This window comes from Zootoca vivipara, chromosome 2, assembly GCF_965207765.1.
Source record: "Zootoca vivipara chromosome 2, rZooViv2.hap1.1, whole genome shotgun sequence".
Taxonomy (NCBI): domain Eukaryota; kingdom Metazoa; phylum Chordata; class Lepidosauria; order Squamata; family Lacertidae; genus Zootoca; species Zootoca vivipara.
Window position 1 is genome coordinate 25,059,880 of NC_142584.1, and position 23,982 is coordinate 25,083,861.

At 45.0% G+C, this 23,982-nt stretch overlaps 1 protein-coding gene across 1 annotated transcript in view; it reads left to right on the forward strand.

Moving 5' to 3' along the window:
• The window catches only part of TTYH2 (tweety family member 2), an 84,725-nt gene extending 64,631 nt beyond the window's left edge, over positions 1-20,094 (forward strand). The window contains exons 8-14 of the mRNA XM_035104098.3: positions 234-289; positions 1,170-1,262; positions 2,151-2,243; positions 2,378-2,520; positions 4,173-4,358; positions 8,562-8,640; positions 16,263-20,094. Of these exons, the coding sequence (XP_034959989.3) occupies positions 234-289; positions 1,170-1,262; positions 2,151-2,243; positions 2,378-2,520; positions 4,173-4,358; positions 8,562-8,640; positions 16,263-16,343 (731 nt within the window). The 3' untranslated portion in view covers positions 16,344-20,094. The remainder of the gene's footprint in view (positions 1-233; positions 290-1,169; positions 1,263-2,150; positions 2,244-2,377; positions 2,521-4,172; positions 4,359-8,561; positions 8,641-16,262) is intronic.
• The last annotated feature ends 3,888 nt before the right edge of the window (positions 20,095-23,982 follow it).

The following is a 23,982-nucleotide window of genomic DNA, read 5'->3' on the forward strand; positions in this document are numbered from 1 at the left end:
GCTTGGCACCTCTTTGGTTGGATCCGAGGCTTTCCTGCGGCACCTCCCTTCAAAACAGTATTAAGCGGAGTCAGCGTTGTGAAAGGGAGACAGTTCTTTATGGCGCTATCTGAGCCACAAGAGGGTTTGTTGCCTTGCAAGCAGGCAGATTCCCAGATAGGAGATCTGCTCAAGTTGGGTTGGGCTAATAGGGGCGCCACTGTCCCATTGACCTATGACCCTCTTCCTTGCAGTGATTGTACGGTACTACCTGTATTGCAGCCAGAGTCTGACCAACCCCTTCCAGCAGGTAAGAAATGTGGGTAGCCTGATGATAGGAACTTCCCGATAGTATGTCTTCAGTCTACCTGCAGTGGAAAGATCTAACGGGCTTAAATTACAGGAGGGTGGACTGTAGTTGAACATTGGAAGGAAACTTCCTTGACAGTAAGAGCAGGAACCAATTATACAGAGGGTTAACCATGCTGATGGTTTCCATGGAGAGGCTGTTTGAGGCTGCTCTTGAGTCTAGATTTCCTGCATTGAGCTAGATAACCCACAGGGCTTCCTTCCAACTTTGCAACTTTGCAACTCTGCACCCTCATTCTATGAATGAACTTCCCATCGCATCGGAAGCTACGTTTTGCGGCGGAGTGGGGAGTTAGATTTGTGGGTGCCACACCTCTCCAATAAAAGGAGTTTTCCTTGCCTGAACTTGGGGAATTGCCTCACAAGTTCAGTCCCTATTGTGGAACCCATCCCTAGGTCTTCCCTAAATCTGGTATTCTTCGTGGAGAGGAGGAAAAGGAGAAGCCATAAATCAGGCATCCCCAAACTGCGGCCCTCCAGATGTTTTGGCCTACAACTCCCATGATCCCTAGCTAAGAGGACCAGTGGTCAGGGATGATGGGAATTGTAGTCCAAAACATCTGGCGGGCCGAAGTTTGGGGATGCCTGCCATAAATGGTTCTAAGAGCCTGTAGGTCGAACCACCCAGGCTTCACAGCTGGTTGGGCGGCAGGAGAGAGAGGCTAAAGTTTTGCCATGTAACGAGGGGGGTGGGCTGACTGGCTCCCAGGATTTGGAAGAGGCTGGTTGTGTCTACTTGTAAAGCAGTGAAGACTTGGAATTTGTGGCCCTTTGTGTGAAAGCTTGGCTCATGCATTTTGTACTACATTCCCTCTTTGCAGGCCCTGACCATCTACCAGCGTTCTCTCACGACCATGCAGATCCAGATCCAAGGCCTCATGCAGTTTGCTCTCCCTCTTTTCCCTACTGCCGAGGTAAACAGCACAGTGCTGGGTTGTCTTAACGAATCGGGGCTGTGCCAAGCCATTTTGTGAAGCCTTCCATGTCAGCGTATGTTGCGTAGAACTGGGCCGAAGCAGATTTGTACTTTCCGTTTGCGAGATTAGTTCTTGGCAAGGACCGGGCTGGCCATGTGGGAAGGGGACGACGACACAAATTTAACATGGAGGTTGCTAGGTTCTCTCCTGGAGAGGCTCGAGGGTATGGCTAGCGACAGAAAAGATGTTGAATGCAGGGCAAAGAGGTTGAGGCAAGAGACGAGCGGTCTGGGCAGCAACTGGAAGCCATTTTCAGAACACAGAGGAAATGCAGAGGAGCAAGAATCGGGCAGGCTAGGAGCAACCTGATCACTGCTCAGCACCTCTTGAACAAGTCATAACCAGGGGGATACATTTAGGAACTAATCATTGCAGTTTTGTTCCTGAACCAGGTAAACTTCCTAGTTGCCTTCCAGACCAAGGTTCTAGCCTGATGGTTTTTGACACAAGACACTCGCCCTATTCATGCATTTTCCCTCACACAAATAAGTTGCGTGGAAAGGAGAGCGGGGGCTGTTCCTACTGGCCCCATTCACCCACCTACAGTCCACCTTTTACGGAGCAGGGTGTGTGTGTGTAGAAAGGAGCCTGCTGTCTGCTCATAGTTAGAAGGGACCAGTATGGGGCTCCCCTTTCCGGCCCTGCGTTTTGGGAAGTGTATCCAGCTTCATAGGGCTGCTAGGCCATGTTGCAGCTTCACGGTAGCCATGCTCTTTTCCCTGCCGCAAATATGTCTCTGTTTCCTCCTCCTCCCCCTCCTCCTCCTCCTCCTCCTCCTCCTCCTCCTCCTCCTCCTCCTCCTCCTCCTTGCAAACCCCACTGCAGAGAGATCTGCTAGGCATACAGCAGCTACTGAACAAATCAGAGGGCAGCCTCCACCAGCTGACCGCCATGTTGGACTGCCGGGGCTTACACAAGGTGAGCAGCGTAAGGCATAGCATGCTGGGAGGTGTGGAGGTGGCTGTGTTGTGTGGATTGGGGCCTGTTGGCACACAAGGAATTGAGACGTTTCCCTTCCCCTTCCCCTTCCTCCCTTTCCCATCAAATTGAAGGACTACCTGGATGCCTTGATTGGGGTCTGCTACGATGGGGTGGAAGGCTTGCTGTACCTCATTCTTTTCTCCCTCTTGGCTGCCGTGTCCTTCTCCACCGTCATCTGTGCCGTGCCACGTGCCTGGAAGCATTTAGCCAGCAGGTAAGATGGAAGAGGGTCCGCCAGGAGCACACACGGGTACGCTGGAGACAGAATTGCCCGTTGCGGAGGGTGGATTTAAATGGGGATGAATGCAATGGCAACAATGGGTGCTGTCCCTCTGTATGCTTGCTGCCTCTGAACCAGGAACTGTATAACCTGGATCATGGACTTCGTTCTCTCCCTCACCACAAGTTGGAGCTGTGCAGATTTGATGGTTCCTGTCAAAGAGCCTGTAGAGGCGTCCCAAATACCACCCAACAGAGCAGGAGTAGAGAACCTGTGGGGATTTCCAGATGTTGCTAGACTACAACTCATGTCTTCTTGACCATTGGCCATTCTGAATGGGTCTGGTGTGAGTCCCGCAACATCTGAAGGTCCACAGGTGTCTACAACTCGAGTCTTCTTGGCCATTGGCCATTATGAATGGGTCTGGTGTGAGTCCAGCAACATCTGAAGGTCCACAGGTGTCTACAACTCGAGTCTTCTTGACCATTGACCATTTTGAATGGGTCTGGTGTGAGTCCAGCAACATCTGAAGGTCCACAGGTTAGCCTGCAAGTAACCTAGAGAGAAGGCCACAGCTCAGTGGTAGAACATCTGCTTTGCAGGCAGAAGGTCCAGGTTCAACCCCCAGCCTCTCCAGTTAAGGCTAGGAAGAGCCCCTTTGCCTGAAACCCTGGAGAGTCACTGCCAGTCCATGGTAGACCAAACTGAGCTTGATGGACCCACTGGTCTGACTCTGCATAAGGCAGCTTCTCCTGTGTTCTTAGATTGTCTATCTAGCACAGGGTTTCCCAGGCTTGCGTCTCCTGCTGTTTTTGGACTACAACTCCCATCATTCCTAGCTAACGGGACCAGTGGTCAGGGATGATGGGAATTGCAGTCCCAACAACAGCTGGAGACCCAAGTTTGGGACACCCTGATCTAGCATGGTGTGAAGCTGCTTGGAGATACTCCTGCATTTCGCAGAGCACTTAAGTCTGCTGCCGAACAACAGCCACCCATGTTTATAGGTCCCCCACAGCCATTAACTTGCCAGAAGCAAGCTGCAAGAACAGGGGCAGAGGAGGAGAGACCGAAACGAGAACAAGTGCAGTAAAGGGAGGCAACCAGGGGAGGCTCTCCAACACTTCTTCCAGCTACTCTCCTCTCTCTTTACGTTCCCATTGCTTGAATGCATCCATTTCTGACGATCCCCAGAACTCACAAGCTCCATGGCTTCCTTGCAGTATTAAAATAGAGGTTGTGAAGGAAGCCCAGCAGGGCTGCTTGTGCTGCTTTTTAAAAACGAACCACCCTTGGGGTTGAGTTTCCTGGGAGGCACTGGAGTCTTAGGTTTCGTATCAAGCAGCTGCATTTCAAGACTTTCTGCTTCCACCCTGGTTGCTGCTGATGCTGACATGAGGGACGCTGCCAGAAATCTCCAGATCTCTAAAACATCTGCCACGCCCAATTCTGCCTCCTCCTCCCTAGTCAGAAGTGGGGCGCTGAGTACCCTGCTTTTGGCAGTACTTCCAGTGCAACAAACTCCCCTGGCTCTTAGATGTAACCTTTTATTTTTATTTTGTTTTCTCGACAAGGCACTAGCTTCTGCTGGGCACGGCAGAGGTTGAGAGTCCGGTGTTAATTTATTCCCCTTTCCTTCTGACTAGGGACCGGGATTATGACGACATAGATGAAGAAGACCCCTTCAATCCGCAGGCCCGACGAATTGCTGCCCACAACCCCAGCCGGGGGCAGCTCCGTAGTTTCTGCAGCTACAGTAGCAGCCTGGGTAGCCAGACCAGCCTGCAGCCTCCAGCACAGACCATCTCCAACGCGCCAGTATCAGAGTACATGTGAGTACAAGATTCCTGGGGTACCAAAAGTCAGCACTGAGGCTCCTGTCCGGGTCTGTAGGATTCTCAAGGTCACTGCAGGGATTGGCTAACCTTTTTGGGTAGCCCGGTATGCTCAGGAGTGCCTCCCATCCTCTGCTCTCCATCCTTCGATACCATCTTTCCCTGCTGGGATTCATGCTGACTTTTCATATTTGCTTCCATCTTTCCATCCCTCTTTTGAGAACCATTGTGTTTCTCCATCCCACCTTCTCAACAGCTGGCAACCCAGTAGCCCTTCTAGACTTGATCCCTTGGACAGATGTTCCAGCCACCCAATGGGCGAGCTGTCTCTGGCTCACTGAAAGATATGGAGAAACAAAAGCTTTCCTTTTTGGAAGAAGTGTTTTTAAAGAGAAGCTTATAGACACAGACCCTGAAAAGCTAATGCAGTCATACCTTGGATCACGAATGCCTTGGTATTCGGGCGTTTTGGCTTCCAGACGCCGCAAACTCAGAAGTGATCGTTCTAGTTTGCGACCGTTCTTTGAAACCTGAATGTCCGATGGGGCTTCCGTGGCTTCTGATTGGCTACAGGAGCTTCCTGCAGCCAATCAGAAGCCACGCTTCGGTTTCCAAACGTTTTGGAAGTTGAACGGATTTCCAGAATGGATTCCATTCGACTTCCAAAGTATGACTGTATCTAGAGAAGATTTGATTTAACACAGTCTCTTGTCTTCTGTACTGTGTTAGCTTCTAAGTTAGCATCCTCTTTTACCAAGATGTGATATTTTCCCTCTTATTTTTATATTTGGGAGTTAGTTATCCAACAAGCGAGAAACATGTGGCTTCTCTGTTTTGAAAAGGCTCCATTTGATGTGAGGAGCCTTGCCCCCTTAGCTCCTCCTTGCTTCCTCCGCCTGATTCATTTGTTTTCCTCAGTTTTCATTCCTGGTAGATTGGAAGGAGATGATGAAGGAATGGCAGTAAACGAGGTTCAGGTTCATACTTCGCAAAAGAAGGCATGCATGACTACTGCCAGCCTTTCCATGTACCTCTTGCAATGTTTAGTTTCTTTAAAACAACATGTGTCATGGTACCATTTTCCTGCCCTCAGAGAGCAGTAGCCAGAGAAGTGTTGTTTGGTGGAGGAACCCTGAGGACATCTTTAGCTGAACATTACAAAGAGGCAAGGCATTGGTTGGGACTCAATTGGACCTCCAGTTCAAGCTTTATTATTAGAGTTGTATACTGGCATTCTTTTCCCACCCTTAAACATATCTGACACTGGAATGCCTTACCTGAGTTCTTCTTGATTGATTGTTTTGAAGGAGGTGGGAAACAGTCCTGGTAGAATGGATATTTGAAAGGTTTTAGAAGAGCATCCCTTTTCCTAGATCAGGCATCCCCAAACTGTGGCCCTCCAGATGTTTTGGCCTACAACTCCCAGGAACAGTGGTCAGGGATTATGGGAAATGTAGTACAAAACATCTGGAGGGCCTAAGTTTGGGGATGCCTGTCCTAGATGGAAGAGTATGTGTTACCTGCATTTTACGCCATGTCTCAAAACACGCATTGCGTCCAGTATATCTTTTTTATTCTTTTCTAAATAATGAATGATGTCACATGACTGAAGAAGCCTCCGTCTCTCTTTCCTACAGGAAAGGGAAGCAGGGAGCTCAGCTGTTTGGCCACTTCCTCAGTCTTGGCACTCAAAAGTGAATGAGCCGGGGGTGTTGATACAGGGGGGCGCAAAGGCCCAGAACGATTTTGGGAGAGAATGAATTGGCGGGGTGATCTGGGTCACTAGGCAGAAGGATAAATTAAGTAACCTTAAATTATGTTAGGAGGCAATGAATGGGAGCAGTCGATGGATAATTGAGCTGATACGGAGCACGATCTGTTGCAAAGTTAATTGAGGGTAAATGAATTGAAGAGGAACTAGTTTGGGGTGATCTGGGGTGGGGTGAAAATTCATTGGAAGGATTTGCCTAGAAGGGGGTATTTGCTTGCCTTCTGTGACGTTTGAATTCTACATTTGCATCTGTGCATATAAATTAGCTTATGCACATTTGAGCCTGTGCCCTGAATCTTTTAAGTGCCTGGCAATGCCCAAGGCCTGAGCTGAGCAGCACCCAAACGAGCCACAACTTTCCAGCCAACATTGGAGCCTGGCAGGGGAGGTCATTGTACAACCCCTGGAAAGACCCCCTGCATATTTCCATAGCTCCAAGGTTAGGAGGAAGGCTGAGGCTTGTTTCTGCTCACCAGATGACGGCAGCACACTAGTCACGAGGAGTGCAGAGAGTGAAAATGTGGGTGTCTCACATCTGGAATGATCATTAAAGCCCAGATGAAGTTGTAGGATTTGAATCTTTAAAATAAAATGCATGTTTTGGAACAACGTTTTAAGTGTTTGCTAGCTTTGAAACTATTGTGCCCAAACTCTTCCTTGTTGCATGTGCCCAGTACATCTTGGGGAGGGGGGAGATTTTTACTTCCTGCACGTGTGTCCCTAATAATAACCTCAAGAAGCAGTCCTAACCAGCTGTTGCACATCTGGGACAAGTGGGAGCAGATTCACACGCCCCATTTCTAGCATGCAACAACAGTAAGTCCTTGCACGGAACATTCCCTCCTAAGACTTACCTTACCTCTTGCAAGTCTCCATGTGCATGGAGATTGGAACGTGGGGACAAGGTTTTCAAACAAGTCGTTTCCCTATGGACATTCAGAGATCGGTACAGTCTCGTGAATGGACTGTGGCACAATAGCACATGCATAGCTGCATGTGGTAGAATCGCTCGTGTCCTGCCTCCTGAGCTGCTGGCTTGTTTTGATTAAATCTTCATCAGGTTAGCACAGAGTTAACATTCCTTCTCTTTGCTTGGATAAGACTTGAGAATTGCTAGGCCCAGAGGTGGGTGGGCAGAAAGTGGGTTGCATCCCATTTTTATCTATCACTGGCCGACTTCTAGTAGACCAGTGGAAGTGTGTTTCCTCCTGTCATGTGGAGAGGAAAACACACACAGAGCCTTTAATTCATTGCTCTAGTCTCGCAGCTCTTGCTAACCTGCCCCTCACCTCCGCCAGCATCCCTCACTGAGGTAAACGGGTACCTCTAGAAAATGGAGGAGCTGCTTGCCAGTACGACTCCTTTCTGCTTCATAGGTTCCGCCTATAAAGGGCAGAGCTGTGGAAAGATCCAGATCTTGTGTCGGCTGGTACATTCCTCTATTCCTCACTCCTTGTTGTGGTGTGAGGTAAAGTAAAAGGGAAGATATTAGTCTTCTAGAAATCACAGAGGTCAACCGACTGAAATTCCCAGGTGTCAAAAAGGGTTGTTTATGTATGCCACTACTGCGGCCTGTGTTTCGTTAGGCCAGAAATGGAGAACAAGTGAGGTCCCAAACAATGAAAAGTGGCAATTTCAGTTGACAGAATCCAGGCACCCCCAAACTTTGGCCCTCCAGATGTTTTGGACTACAATTCCCATCTTCCCCGACCACTGGACCTGTTAGCTAGGGATCATGGGAGTTGTAGGCCAAAACATCTGGAGGGCCGCAGTTTGGGGATGCCTGGAATATGCGAAGCTTGCAGACTTAACATATAGAATAAGAGAACATAGAAGAACATACGTTCCAATAAGACTGGGAAAATGCTTATTGAGTATATGGGAAATAACTGTGTGCCGCTGAAAATGCTGGCAGCATTAAGATAAATTCAACAGTGCAAATAAGTTATGGTGGATGCAGTAATGGAATACTGAATGGTATGGTTTCTGTAAAATATGCAGGGATTTATGATATGTAAAATGAACCGTGAAAAGGGAAGATGGGAAGTCGTTGATATTTTAAGGATGTAAAAACGAGTAAATTGTAAAACAGAAAATTTAATAAAAGTTATGTACAAAAAAAGAAAGAAAGAAATCATAGAGGTCAACCCAACAGACTCTGGCTGACGTTCTGCCACCTCTGCACCAGGCCGGCAAAATTTCTTTAGTTGAATGGATTGTCTCTGCTTCAAAGAACAGGATTGGCATTATTAAAACCAGCCTTATTAAATTAGTGTCTCTTCTTTCCTTTCTTCCTCCTCTGTCCCTACCCACAACTCGAGTCGGTTGCTTGTGTAGGAATGTAATGGGGATTGTTTCCGAGCCGCAGGCTCAGAACGGAGTTCGTTTCAACAGACTGCCCTCCTGATCTTACTCCTCTCTACCTGCAGGAACCAAGCTGTGCTCTTTGGTGGGAACCCACGCTATGAAAACGTCCCACTGATTGGAAGAGGATCGCCTCCCCCCACGGTACGGTGGGCGTCGGAGGCCAAATCATTTTTATAACAGACCCTCTTTTTTATTATCATTTCCTCTGCTTTTACTAACCTCTCTATATTGAAATGCATTTTTTGAAAAATAATATTTTAAAAAATAAAAAAAACCGGGACGAGGAAGCCTCCTGCTTTTTGTCAAACGCCAAAATAGTTTTGTTTCTGATGCTAGAGATGAGGAAAAGAAGCCTGGGGGGGGAACCTCCCCTGAATGCACACCTTTCAGGAATTCAGATTCTTATCTGCTGGAAGGTGAAAACTGCTGCAAGAAGTCCAGCTTTTTTGAGTCCGGCATTTCTTGTTCCCACAGCCGTTTTAGCTCTCTCTCACCTTTTGGCAACACAGGGTGCAGTCCATTGAGACTGCATCCTTGCAGGCTAGCTATGGGCAGCTTTGTAGCAATAGGGCAGAGAGCAACTCTGTGTTATAGTACTGGTACTTCGCAGCCCATGGTGTGAGGTTATATCCTGCAAACGCTTGCCGATTTTGCCAATAGATGTCTATGACTTATCTATGTGTTGTGTATATTAGCATGTGACACAGTGCCATAAAAAAAACCCTGTTTGCATTTAAGATTGTGTTCAACTGCTCAAGTTCTAACCATCGAGTCCAGGCATCCCCAACCTGCGGCCCTCCAGATGTTTTGGCCTACAACTCCCATGATCCCTAGCTAACAAGGCCCAGTAGTCAGGGATGATGGGAATTGTAGTCCAAAACATCTGGAGTGCCGAAGGTTGGGGATGCCTGATCTAGAAGATGAGTATATACTCTTTGCTTGCTTCCCCCCTTCCTTTTTTTTTAAAATAATAATCCTTCCCTGTTTTTCTGAAAACTTGCTTCGCTCTTAAGCAAAAGCTCTTTATTAAGTTTGGCATAACGTTCCTTTGAAACACATCTTGCCTGCTAACTTTTGCTTTGTTTTTGCATCTACTGTTTTGGAGCTATGTTGCCCTTCAAGAGTAAGTTGCTTATCTGTTTTCTGTTTGTATCTTTTCTTGGTTTTGGGGCTGAAGTTGGCTTATTTCCCCTCCCTGGTGATTTCCCGTCACTTCCCTGTGTGCTGTACGTTTCCCCTGACCCTCATAAACATGGGAACCTCCAGAATTCAAAGGGTTCCGGTATTCTTTTGATTTGCAGTAGGTGTGCTTAGTTTAGTGGATTCCATTGGATGAAACTGGAGGTTTCCCCCAGAATGGGATAATGCAAAAAAGAAAGCTTGGTAGGCACCCAGAATTTCAGGCTGCTAGAGTTGCCTCCCATGAGATTTCGCATTACTGAGGCCTGCTGCATACTATACTTTTCCATCTATAAGACGTCCCCATGTATAAGACGCCCCCCCCTATTTTGGGGGACTCAAATTTAAGAAAATGGGGGGAAATGGCACGGAGTTGTTGAGCTTTTGGGGGGGGGAATTACCTTGGGTGGTTGAGCTTTTTTAGGGGAGATTGCTGAAAATCGCTCGACTGCATGCATCACGAAATCCACCTCCTGTCTGTCCCATCACTGGAAGAAGCTGCCAATCTCCCACCCAACTGCCAGAGCGTCAGCCAGTCAACACCACCCATTGACACAGCAACCAATAACACGCACAATAGCCGCTGACAGCCACGGCAGCAACCAATCAAACGTCCACCCTACGCACTTTCCATGTATAAGATGACCTCCACTTTTTAGCATGATTTTTAAAGAAAAAAAACGTAGTCTTATACACGGAAAAGTACAGTATAATTTGGGGAATGGTGTAGTAATTAGAGCAGGCATAGGCAAACTCGGCCCTCCAGATGTTTTGGGACTACAACTCCCATCATCCCTAGCTAACAGGACCAGTGGTCAGGGATGATGGGAGTTGTAGTCCCAAAACATCTGGAGGGCCGAGTTTGCCTATGCCTGAATTAGAGCAATTTAAAAATAATAATTAAAAAAACACACCCCGTTGATTAGTTTACAGGCCAAATGATCCCCAACACTCAGCATGCTGAGAACCTGTGAAGTGAATAGGGTTGATTGTTGTTATTTCGGTATAAACATTTGACAAGCAAATGCTGCTTTAAATAGACAATTAGTAGAAGCTCTTCAAATATGATACAATGAAACATTAATGCTGCAGTTTCATTCTGCTTTACCCAGCTAGGGATTCCCCCCTGTGCTTCATAGACCAATTCCCATGGAGTTTACTCATGCTAATCCAGGCATCCCCAAACTTCGGCCTTCCAGGTGTTTTGGACTACAATTCCCACCATCCCTGACCACTGGTCCTTTTAGCTAGGGATCATGGGAGTTGTAGGCCAAAGCATCTGGAGGGCCGCAGTTTGGCGATGCCTGTGCTAATCTATTGCACGAGAAATGGGGGGGGGGAGAGTAGTGACACCTTAAAAGACAAAAAGATTTATCATGGTTTAAGTTTTTTGCAGACAAAAGTGGGGGTAGAAGGGATGAAACGTTAATGGCAATTTTAAAAGTCAGGATCCTGCAGGAAGCTGCCATGTTGGAGTTCATTGGCAGGTTTGATGGCAGCAGAACGGGACTCAATGGGGATTTGGAATGGCTTGGTCACTTGCAGAAAGCAATAATCTTTCTCTGCATGCTTTATGTGCATTATTCATCATCAGGAGTTGATCCTCCTCACTCTGCATCCTGAACTCTTTTGACTGAATTTCCTTTGCAACTCATGCTCATAACGTGGCAGTCTCTTTGCATGCATGCCTTGTGCCCCTCTGGCTTCACTTTGCAATAACAACTTTCCACTATCACCACTTGCCAAATGAGGACAGAACTTTGTGCATGTGATGAAGCGGGCTCTGTCCCACGAGGGCTTTCGTCACTGGGAATTTGTTGGCCTTGAAGGTGCTGCAAGACTCTCTCTGTTTTTTTCCTCGTGCAAACAGTGCCCTGCCTCTTTCTGAGTTAAAGAGCTCGATTTAGAACAGAAAGGGAGGGGGAAATTAGGAAGTCCCGTTTTCAAGCAAAGCGAACGGCGCCTGAGGGCACCAAACACCTGTTCTTATTGAATTAGACCAGGCTTTCCCAAACTTGAGTCTCCAGATGTTTTTGGACTACAGTTCCCATCATCTCTGACCACTGGTCCTAGGGTTGATGGGAGTTGTAGTCCAAAAGCAGCTGGAGACCCAACTTGGGAAACCATGAATTAGATGTACATATTGGCCAATTAGAGAAGGAATTACATTCTAACTATAAAATCGCCACTGGAATAACTCCAAAGTAACAAAAACAAAAAAAAATGCATCAGTAAAACACTTTTCCTTCATTTAACAAAATTACACAATTACCCTTTGGGCTTATTTTGCATCATCCAGTAGTAACTCAGTTTAGAGCATTGCTGCAAATTATATTTTTGATGCAAGCAGGATACTGAGCCTCTTTGATAACATTATTTCATTCACCTCAAATGTGACTAAATCAGTGATGGGGGACCAGCAGCTCTCCCATTTCGTTTCATTTTTTCCATTTCACTTTTAATCTGTATACCGCCTTTCTATATTACTATACACCAGGCGGTTTACAAGCTGAAGAAACAACAAAGATCGCATGCGCCTTATAACAAATCTGTTCCAATACAGAATTGTCATAATAGGAACATAACTTTCAAATAATCAACTTGTATCAAATAAAGTAATGTTCAACCATCCATCAGAATATAATAGTGCAAAATAAAATTAAATATCAGGGAGCAATAATTAAACAAACTCGCTCTTAACAATTACAATTAATAATTTCTACTTATCAAACCTTTATTAGGCATTTTGCAAATAAAACCATAAAAGAGAAAATAACATATAAAAGCCTTGAAATATATATAAAGAGGCAGGAGTTGGCTACATACATGTATCATAGCTGCCAAGTTTTCCCTTTTCTCACGAGGAAGCCTATTCAGCATTAGGGAAAATCCCTTTTAAAAAGGGATAACTTGGCAGCTATGACATATATATATATATACATGTAGAATCTGTGGTTTTCCTTGTTAACCTGCTCCTTGGAGGACTGCTACCAAAAACTCGGCTACCCCCGCCGTTACCCTTTGGTCAACATCAGATAGGCAGAATCCCACACTTTCACCTTGCTGGGGTTCCACACCACCCAAAAGAGGGGACAGCACACGTTGACTGTACAATGGGCAATGAAAGAGAATATGCTCTACAGTGTCCTGGACATTCATAGAACATCTCTTGTTTCTAAACTGCAATCAATAAAAAATAACAGCAAGTCGCAGTGCGTAAAATAACACCATACAAATTGAGAAGCAAAGACACACAACTTATTGGAAAATATATATCCCTGAACTCCTTTCTTCACAGCTGCTTCTGCTGTTCCTAAAGTCTTGGTTTGGGAAAGCTCCATGTGTAGCTTCATCAGTAGGTGGGAACCAAGACCCTGGGCTGTGCATCAGGACTGCCACCCTGATGGTAATTCAAAAAGAGCAGAAGAGCTGCACTTAGAATGCAAGCATCCGCGACATCCCTTTTTTTAATCCTAAGTGACAGTCGTTCCTTCTTTTTACGGGAACTATTTTTAAATCGGGTGTTTAAACATTGGGACTCTGCTGTTGCAGAGGTTGGAGCTGCAAAAGCTCAAGGGTGATGATGAAACTGTGAGTGCAGTCGGATTAATTCAAACCCCTCCCTCACACTCTGAACAGCCCAATTTAAATGGAATTTAAATCCCCCAAGGAAAGGCTTTTGAGCTTTTTTTGAGCTGCAGAAAAATAAGACTGTGAATCATTTTCCTTAATGCTGCGATTTGGAAGACGCTCTTTTCCCTCAACACAAATTTTTCAGACCTGACACCTAAAAAAAACAGCCCACCTAGCTAGCTGAGATGGCAATATTGGTTTGTCCTGGTTTTTTTAAACAAAACTTAACCGTGTGGCTCTGGAGCTGGCTTTACAAAGTTCTTGAAATGGAAAGGAGTTGTTTTTTTTCATAGGAAAGCTCAAAATGTGGCTTTATACACTGAAGACTGGTGAGGTGTCATGAGTTTTCCACTTTTCAAGCTTTTAAAAACCAATATGTTTAAATCAGGCATCCCCAAACTGCGGCCCTCCAGATGTTTTGGCCTACAACTCCCATGATCCCTAGCTAACAGGACCGGTGGTCAGGGAAGATGGGAATTGTAGTCCAAAACATCTGGAGGGCCAAAGTTTGGGGGTGCCTGGTTTAAATGAAGGCCCAGCCTCCCCAAACAACCACTAGTGCAATAAGAATAAATGCACGAGTGGTTGTATTGGGTTATAAACATCAGCTACAAAGCTGGGAAAGCCCTGGTGGAAAGCAAATAAAAAATAAAAAATGGCGGTGGGTAAAGGTGGAACTTCAGGAACAAAAAAGCTTTCAGAAAAAATCCTTAGGTTCCTCAGTTAAATTAAACTGGATCTCACTGCATTTTCCTGTCCGTTGGGTGAGAATGGCTGCTTCAAGAAGCTGGACTTTTGGGTCCTACTTTTTTTTGCCACCATAAATTTGCCTCAAACATTCTCCTCAGGAACATTTAGAAATAGACATTTTTTTAAAATGAGAGGAGTGTGGGGAGAGGGAGAAGTTATGGATGATCCTTGACTTTTGCCTCTTGACTTTTAACCACATTCAAGAAGCTAATGGCAGTGGATGCTGTAAATGAGAGAAGAAATCTGCTGCAGGCCCTTGTGATTTATTTGCATTTGTGTACCTTCTCTCTCCTCACCCCACCAAAAAAAAATATGTTGCGGTTTTATCCTTGCAACAACAACCTTGTGAGCTAGGCTTTGAGAGAGGAGAATATCATACTTGCCTGTGTCTTTTTATGGGACTTCCTAGCATTTTGAGCCCATGTCTTCCTGATCCAAAACCAAAACTTGATTTGCTAAAATCACATTGGCTGCTGAATACTAAGAACATCTGACATCTCTACAACAGAAGCAGCATCTGGGGGGTACATGGAGGGCCCACCCAACGCACATGGGACTGCAGCAAGTTCAAGTTCGATTTTTATTACAGCAAAAGCCAGCAATACAGAATATCATAATTCCAAACAAAAGAAAATCAGCAATAACATCACCAGAAATAGAACAATTAACACGAAAGGAAGTTGCAATGTGTCACTCAATAGAAGGGATTTACGTTTCTTAATAGCTAAAGTGCAGAATTTGGCCACATCATATGACACTGGGCTTGAGGAATCTTCCAGAAGGAATTTTCGTAAGATTTCAGGGTGGGGTGGGGAATTCCAATTAATATTGTAAGGGTGTAAATTTTGATAAAAGGGGTAAAATAAGTCGAGCTTGTTCTTCACTATAAAATTCACAAAATAAAAGAATGTGAGTCACAGATTCTACCTTGTTAGACATGCAAGGGCAAAGGCGCTCATGAATTGGTACCCGCATAAATTTGCCGTACAGCACTGCTGAGAACTGCAGCATATTTATTGGGGGGACTGAGGGTCAGTTCTCTGGAAATGGCCATAGAATAGTTTCTACCTTTAATAAGCTTATACAGGATAGGGTAGACAGAATGCAGGATTCAGGCCATCAGTGGACCACTGACTAATACACCTCGTCTAATACACGGGAAAGTACAGTATCTTGTGCTAGGTAGACCTTGGTCCAAAACACAAAGGTAACACTCATTCTCTTAAACAAGAGTGCATACTGGCACTTACCTGGCACTGGTTACTTATGCCTTAACTATGAAAAGATCCTGAGTATGCAGCCTTGCTTTTTAATTTTGACATATGTTGACAGGCTACTGGGATTCTAGTAAAATGAAGTCTGCGGCCTCAGTTTGTACTACAAAGAGTGCAAGCCTGAATCTTAACGGGGGTTGTATCCAGTGAAGTCGTCCTGCTAACAGCGCAAGGAGTTCTGCCTACGGAACAGGACTTCCTGCCTTCATTCCCATGTCCCCGTCCCCCACCACTGCCACCCGATCTGCTTCAGAGGGTTGGAAGAACTCGCAGAACAGATTTTAGAGAAGGGGGTCATCATTTTCATCTGTAGCTGGAGGAAGGAATTTACTGTGACGATTAAAAAAAAAAGTTGTCAGTAATTTACCCAAACGAAATAAAACCGGCATAGTTAGCAGATGAGTTTTGTTCCATGTGTCTAAATATGTGGCACTTTCAAAACAGATGGTCCTCCTCTCTGCCCACTGTTTTGCCTGTAACTCTTGGGTGGAGAAAACGTAGGTCCTTAATTTTCAGTGGCATGTTTCGTGTGCTTTCAACTTCCCCCACCTATCCTGCTTTCTTTTCCAAATAACACCAGGTCCATTCCCCCCTTGCCAGCATTCCCCTCTCTTTTTCTGGGTGCTTTTCTATCGCCGCCTCATTTCACTCCACCCGCTGCCAATGGTTGGGATGTTGTTTCATAGCCACATGAGACCTAGATTGAAGCACAACGTAGCTTCCAAGAGTCCTGAACTGTTTTTGCAGCATCCCATGTTCTTTCTGCAGGACTTCTTATTTTAAAAACACACACACACACACACATTTAATGGTGGGGTTGGGGAGGATGGTCATCTCATAGTCTTTGTCAGTTCGATCCTAAGCCGTTGCAGTTGAGAACTGCAAGATGCATAATTCCTGTCCCCCTTCTCTCTCTCCTCTCCCTAGTATTCTCCAAGTATGCGAGCCACCTATCTATCGGTTAATGATGATCACAGGCGACAGCACGGCCCCGAATTTCCAGCCTAGCACTCACCTTGTAGACAAAAGCCCACAACAAACCATGTTGCTATAGTGGGAAACCCAGTGACAACTTGAAGGCGCACGGACAGCAGGGGAAAGAGAATTGCCTCCACAGCGATGCAGAAGGGCTCTCTGAGAGGGAGTTGGCTGAAGAAGACACCCGCTGGCACTATGGGTAACCTTCCAGGGATTATCCCAGGTGCTCGACCGACGGCCTTTTCTCTCTCACAATGTTTAGTCTTCCTCCCTCGCACATGAAGGATGGTACCCAGTGCTTCCATCCTTTGAGGGAACTGCTCCGAAGTCTCCTCGACTCGCCATTTCCTCCTGATCCCTTCCTGCCACCAGTGCATTGCCCTCCCCAAACCTCTTTTTTTTTTTTTGGTGGAGACGGGGTGAAATTAGGGTTTGGACTGTCAGAAGTTTATGCACAGGCTTTCCCTCTGCACTGACTTGAGGGCTAGGTTCCCACCCCCATTGTTGATGGTGTGGTTCGGGCTTCTTTTTTTGTTTTTGTTCGTTTGATTGTTTTATTAAGAGCAAATAACAAAGACCAGTACACTGTACAAGTAAAAAACAAACAAACACTGATCCGCGGCGTACAGTGAGCTAAGGGAAGTTGGGCTGCTTTCCACGAAAGAAAAACACACCCCACTTTTTGGAGTCAAACGCTAGAGCGAATTTTCTTTTTTTCCCCTCTAGAGAGGTCTCTGCACAAAAAAAGGCCTATTTCTGGCTGCTACTTCATCATCTCCATTGCCCTTTTCATAGCACCTGTCTGGTGTAGAATGGTACGAGATTCACGCTCAGTGTTCTCCCTTCGTCATTGGTTACTAGAATTAACATACAGTTCAGCCAACATTGTTTCGATGGCCTCAGGTATTATTTAGAACAAACTGGGTTTGTTTTGTTCTTTTATGCATTTTGTTTGTTCTTTGTATTACAATAATTTTTGTTATTCTTTCCAGTGTTTTTATATCGGCTATCCAAAGAACATAACCTCTTTCTCTCTCTCTCTCTCTTTCTTTTTGTCTTTTAAAAGATTTTTTTTTATTAATTACACGTGAGGTGAGTTATTTTTTAATATGTTGAATAATTTACAAATTTCTGTTTTTAGCACTGATTTTTCTTAATCAAATGCCATTGCCCGTGCAGGAGAAAACTTTGACGTATTCAAGCATTCTTTTCTCTCAGTGCGCTGGGGCAGGGCGGGGCGGGGTGGATAAAAATAACAATGAAAATTGGGTTGGTATGTAGTAGGGAGAAATGGCTCTGACCATTGCCAAGAAGGTGCCGCTGACAGACAATGTCCCTTGAGAGTAATGTCTCGTCTGTTTTTGTCCAGTCGTGGACTATGGAACACCTACTGTCTTTAGAGACTCTTGAAAGTTATCGATGCTAATCGAGGGAGTCCTTTTAAACTAGAACTGGTGCTCATCACTGCAGCGATTGTAGCACAACTTTGGCTGTCAATAGAAATGGAACGCGATTTCCCATTTCCACCCAGTACTGAAGAGAGGGATTCTCTTTTGCCCTTCTTCTGTGTCTCTGAGTTAAGTCCAGCTCATGGACATAGCCAGGATTTATTGGGGGGGGGGCACAGGACACCCGCCTGTCATCACCCTCTGTCTAGCAGATTTCGGAATGAAATGTCTCAACAACAACCATTTTAAATTGCTTTCTTTTTTTTGACCTCAAGTGCTCAGAAAAATCTGTCAAAAATCTCCAGTCATTTGAAAACTAGGAATTTAAATGAAAAATTAACGCCAGGGAGTGCTTTTCATGCGGTATGTTTTGCAAAATTACAAAGGGCACATCTTTTTTCACCCTTAAAAAAAAAACTAAAACAAGTTTTCTTGGACTGGCTGAAAACCTTTTCAGCACTTCCTTCTCAAATTTCTCTCCCCCCCCCCAAGTTTTCTGTGCACCCTCAGTGAGCCCCGCCCATTGAGACGCTCATTGAGAGTCCATCATTGACCTTAACCAGGTCTTTACTCTCCACAGGGTACTGGATGAATGGCTGAGCAAGGGCCTTTTTCATGGTAAAAGAGTAAAAGGTTTCTGCCACTTTTACTAGGTCCGCTGTGTTCAGCTCTTTTAACTGCTCTTTGCTGAGTTTCTTCTCCTTCCGCATGGTGAACCACAGCTCAGCTTCGGAGTCTAAATCTTGCAACTTATAAAAAACTAAAACTTACTTTTAGCTAAGTTTTTTATTCATTTACTTGATTCGGGCGGGCAGCTGGCACGCACGCACACACACACACTGCTCCCCTAGCTATGCCCATGGTCCAGCTGGCAATGGATGAATTTCTGGGGGGGGGGGGAGAGAATCCAAGTAGGTCTAAATCAGGCACCCCCAAACTTCGGCCCTCCAGATGTTTTGGACTACAATTCCCATCATCCCTGACCACTGGTCCTGTTAGCTAGGGATCATGGGAGTTGTAGGCCAAAACATCTGGAGGGCTGCAGTTTGGGGATGCCTGGTCTAAATGGATGAGTGGAATGTCATTTCACTTCCAGGGCATCCTTTTACTCAGGGGTAGTCAGTGTGTTGCCGTCTAGATCAGGCATAGGCAAGCTCTGCCCTCCAGGTGTTTTGGGACTATAACTCCCATGATCCCTAGCTAACAGGACCAGTGGTCAGGGATGATGGGAATTGTAGTCCCAAAACATCTGGAGGGCTGAGTTTGCCTATGCCTGCTCTAGATGCTGTTGGAATTCCACCTCCCACCACCCTTGTGGATTCTCCTTCCTTGGAAGTTTTTAAGCAGAGGTTGGATAGCCATCTGCCATGGATGCTTTAGCTGAGATTCCTGGATTGCAGGCGGTTGGGCTAGAGGACCCTTGGGTTTCCCTTCCAACTCTACAACTCTATGATTCTATCCCTGACCCATGGGCCAATCTCACTGGGGCTGGTGGGAGCTGATTTCAACAACGTCTGAGAGATTCTACATTGACCACTCCTGCCTTACAGGTCTGGTTTCAGCTTTTCCCAAAATCCGTTTTAACTCTCCCCTCCCTTCTTTCGTTGGTGAGGTCAAATTTGCTCAGGCAGATTTTCCCAACGAACTTGCTCCGCATTTTGTACCTTGGTGTCGCAGGAACAGAAAGCAATATATATAAGCCCTTCTCGTGGGAAACACAAAGGTGCGACAGTTAACCCACACCAAAGCACAACAACTAAAAATAAAAAAAGGCCAGAAAACGTTTGTCAAACCTGGGCAATTGGCAGGATTTCCCTTGAGTAATGCCTCGCCCACTTTTCTCCAGCAATGGGCAGGATTGCAAGGGAGACTTTTCAAGCAGCATCAGCCTGGCTGAGTAGCATTTGGGCTGCACAAATGCTTCAGAAATGCTTCTGCCCAACCACTGCCCACGATCTAAGAGTGCTAAAAAACTGCAGAGGTACAAAAAGTTGCCCTCCTAAGGTTTTAATTACTTGACATCAACGACTCACTGTGTCTTTTATCAAGGATAACTTGTACATATCATGTATGGCAACATAATTTATACATTCATCTTATATGTGGCTGTGTACAACTTCTTAAGGCATGGGGGGCGGGGAGAGCCCTGGTTTTACGCTGTTTAATCGTCTCATTGTAACGATGCCGTTCAGTACTTTTTTAAATAAATAAAAAAAACCGCATGCGAGCTAACCTCATCTCGGGCTCCTTTTGGAGCTGTGCCTGATTTGTATGTACTGACTGGGAAATGAATAATAAACACTTGTACTAAAATAAAAATTAAAAAGACCTTCCGCTTTCCTGTGTTCTCAACAGAGTCCTTGGCTCCTCCGGTACAGAGCCATGCGCTTGCGATTAGCTGTTTTTAGATTTGTCTCATGGGTTCAAAGGCCTGAGTAAATTGGGTACCATTTGGCTTCATGAAACACGCCCTCGTTCTCAAACTTGACAGGCTCCGGGGGGAGAGATTCCGTTCAAGGTCACGGGGAAATAAAATGAGAGCCTGTGGTTGTGCAGATTGCCGGATATTGCGGGTTGAATTGCACAGCAAAGAACAGAATATACCGTAGCTCTTTCTTTGGCACCCTCCGACATTTCTCCGATGAAAACAGAGGCATCTCCTCCAACATTTCTCCAGTGAAAACAGGCTCGCCGTCGCCTTAAGGAAAAGCGGGACATTCTGGGATCAAATCAGAAACCAGGGCGGCTTCTGTAACTCTGGGACTGTCCCTGGAAAATAGGGACACTTACAGGGTCTGGATTTGGTGACTTTCACCCATGCCTTCATAATAGTGAGGCTTTGCAAGTTTTGCTTCACATAGGATGAGTTGGTGCAGAACGCAGCTAGTGGCACAGCTAGGTAATTTAAGACCCTGGACTTAATGGTCTTCCGACGGAGGCAGAGGATTTAGACAGTATTATTTCAGTTGTGGAGCACACAATTTACGTTCCATGCTTTACATCTCTTTTTTTCTTTTAATTGCTTTTTATTGAGTTTTAAGTTGGTTATTCATATACATATTCCATTCACTCTTTAACATACATTGCACACATATAAAAACCAAACAATAACAATATTTCTACACAAGTGCGGCTTCTTCTGTCTTTTTTCAGCTGTTGTTTTTCATTATTGCCTTTTTTAATACATAATAATATATCTTCTCTATTTGATCTTTACTTTGCAAAATTTAGTCGAAACACATCAAGGGTTTTATCTGAGAACAATGTTTTCCCAGATAATCTTCTACACGTTCCCGCTCCTTTTCGAGTTTTTGGTTTGGTTGGTTCCTAATCGCCTCTGTCATTCCTGCTCAGTCCGAATACTCATACAATTTACCATTCCTCCTTTGTTGGTGTCCTGTTCCCCTTCCAATTTCTAGCGATTAACATTCTTGCTGCTGTTGCAGCACATAGGAACACCCTTTGTCATTTGAAATATCAAATGCCATAATGCCTAGAAGAAAAGCTTCAGGTTTCTCCTCAAAAGTTTGTCTGAACATCTTTTTAAATTCATCATAGACGGTGTTCATTTTGCCACAACCCCACCACATGTGGTGCATCGTTCCTTCCCCTTGATTACACCTCCAGCATAGATTTGACTTTGATTTTTATATTTTGGCAAACTTGCTGTGTAACACGCCGTGAATTTTAAACCTTTTTGCTATAGTCTTTCCCAATCCTCCATCTGTATGGAGTTCCTTCTTTACATGTGTGTCTGCCTTCATGATACATGAGACCAAAAAAACAAATGGAACCATTTGCCCTCCCTGGCTAAAAAAAAATAAAATAAATGTGTTGAGCATGTGCAGCTTGGCATTTTCAATTCATAGCTAGAACCGTCATGGCTACAGGAATGGAAGGAAATGTGCTTCTGCTGCCGCGATGGTAAAAAAACATTTACTTGGAGTGAGTACTGTTTTGCTGTAGAAAAGGATAATGCATTTTTATAGTAAAAAATAATAATAAAATGAACATTTGTAACCATGTACATGCTCAGCAGCCATCCCTTGACTATTAAATGTGTTGTTGTTTTAAAAATGCTGTGGTAATGAGCTTAAGCTCCAGTGTGTCTATGCCAGTCAGGAGTCCTAGTCCCACTGACTCCATCACCTGCCAATTTGGGGGGGGGGGGCAATTGCATAGTCCTGGATATCAGCCCTAAAGCCTAGCCTTCTCTGCACCACTATCACTGAGTGCCCTTGCATGGATGAGTCAGTGTGAGGATTTTTGTGCCATTGTGTTGTATGTGACTTTCAAGCGCACTTTGAGTCACTGATTTTATTTATTGATGTTTATTTTTAAAATTAAACCCTGCTTTTCCTCCCAAGAGTCTAGGGCAGAGTATGGGGCTTTCTCTTCTTCCCCAACCCCCTTTTTTTACTCTCACCAACCCTTCTTGTTGTTTAGTTGTGTCCAACTCTTCATGACACGACAATAAACGAACAAACCCTTACAGATAGATGAAGGCAAGAGATAGTGACTAGTCCAAACTTACCCAGTGACCTTTGTGAGGTCTCACTAGCCCAAATCCTACATAGCACTGGCTTTGACCTTCCAAACTCTGAAAATACTTGACGTTCTCCTTCCCTTGGCAACAAGACAGCTCTTGGAGATGCCATCTTTGTATTACATGGCAGTAAGAAGCATTCTTTGGGGCTGCCCCAGGCAAGTCTTCCCCTTGGGAACTTGCCTAAATATCTTTCAGAAGACATTTCCAGTTTGGTTGGCTTTTGGAAGCAAAGGTTAAACCAGCAGGCTTTAGTATGTTGGTGTGTTGCTTTTTTGAACTGGGTTTTAAATGTTAGTGGGGTATTTTATATTTGCATTTTGAATGTATTGTTCTCCCACTCCCCAGCCCTTCCGAATGCAGAGGCATTTATTTACATTTTGCGGTTCAGAGTTGGGCAAGGTTCTTCTCAACAGGTATTCCCAACAGTTTTCGACGGATTGGTGTAGAACCCAACAATCGATAATGTGAGTCTTGCAGGTAATCAGTCAACAATCTGAAGTAAGAGATACAACACAAGTCCGTGGAAATGTTTTGCTTTCGCTTCAGCTGTCGGAACCAAAGGTTGATCTGTTCATGGCAGTGCAAAAATGTAGGGACCACTCTTAATAATATGCCTGTGGTTTTAATTCTCTCCTTTGCAGGCAAAAAGGCAAACTACACTTAGGTTTCTTGGTGCAGCTTGCCTGGCTTTGATTAAAACTTGACACCGTATATTCTGCGGATCTGTTATAAGGACTGCAGCGTTGCATTTTTCCAGCGCCTCAACACAGATCGCAGGGTATCTGCTTTCCGATTAGAGAAATAACTTACAAATTGACGGCCCAATGCAAACTCTGCTCTTGAGACCTACAGTAGTTTTGGATTTCCACTGCTGGCTTATTTCCTCTTTCTAGTCAGGGAAGGAAGTGCCACGCAGCCCGGTGGATGCAGACCCTAATATTTTGGATGCTGAAGCTACCCTGGGGTTGAGGCACAAAGTAAGCATCTCTATGTATGGTCTATTTTGCTTTAAGGGATGATCCTGGACAAAGAGATGCTTTGACGTGTATTCCAATTCTTCAGCCGGTGAGAAATCTGAGGTGTGGAATATGCTGGGATTGGGGTTTTTTTGGAAGGAGATCACTGGGCGCTTTGTAATATATGGCACACAAATACAGGTGGAAGCATAGGTGGAGATACAAGCTGAACTCCAGCAGATATCCCAAAGTTCACTGGTTCCCTATCAGATTTCTAGAGGGAAGCATTAAAAATGTTAGCCTCCAGAGTAAATTCTCTCTCTGTGTGTGTGTGTGTGTGTGTGTGTGTGTGTGTGTGTGTGTGAGAGAGAGAGAGAGAGAGAGAGAGAGAGAGAGAGAGAGAGAGAGAGAGAGAGAATAAACAAACAAACAAACCAGTTGGTTCTTTTTTTACATTACCTCCACACTCAGGGGAGAGGAAAGAAATATAGTCTCTCTTTTGCCTTTTATATCTAAAGAATCATGGTTGGAAGAGACCCAGATAATCATTTAGTCCAACTCTATAATCTTGCAACCAATTTCATACTAACCTCACGGCGCGATAATGGAATATAGTATGTCTGAAATGGGTATTGGAATATGGTTCATATTTCCATTTCTGAAACTAGCCAATGAGTGAACAATTGCTATGACATTTTTAGGGCTAAACAATAAAA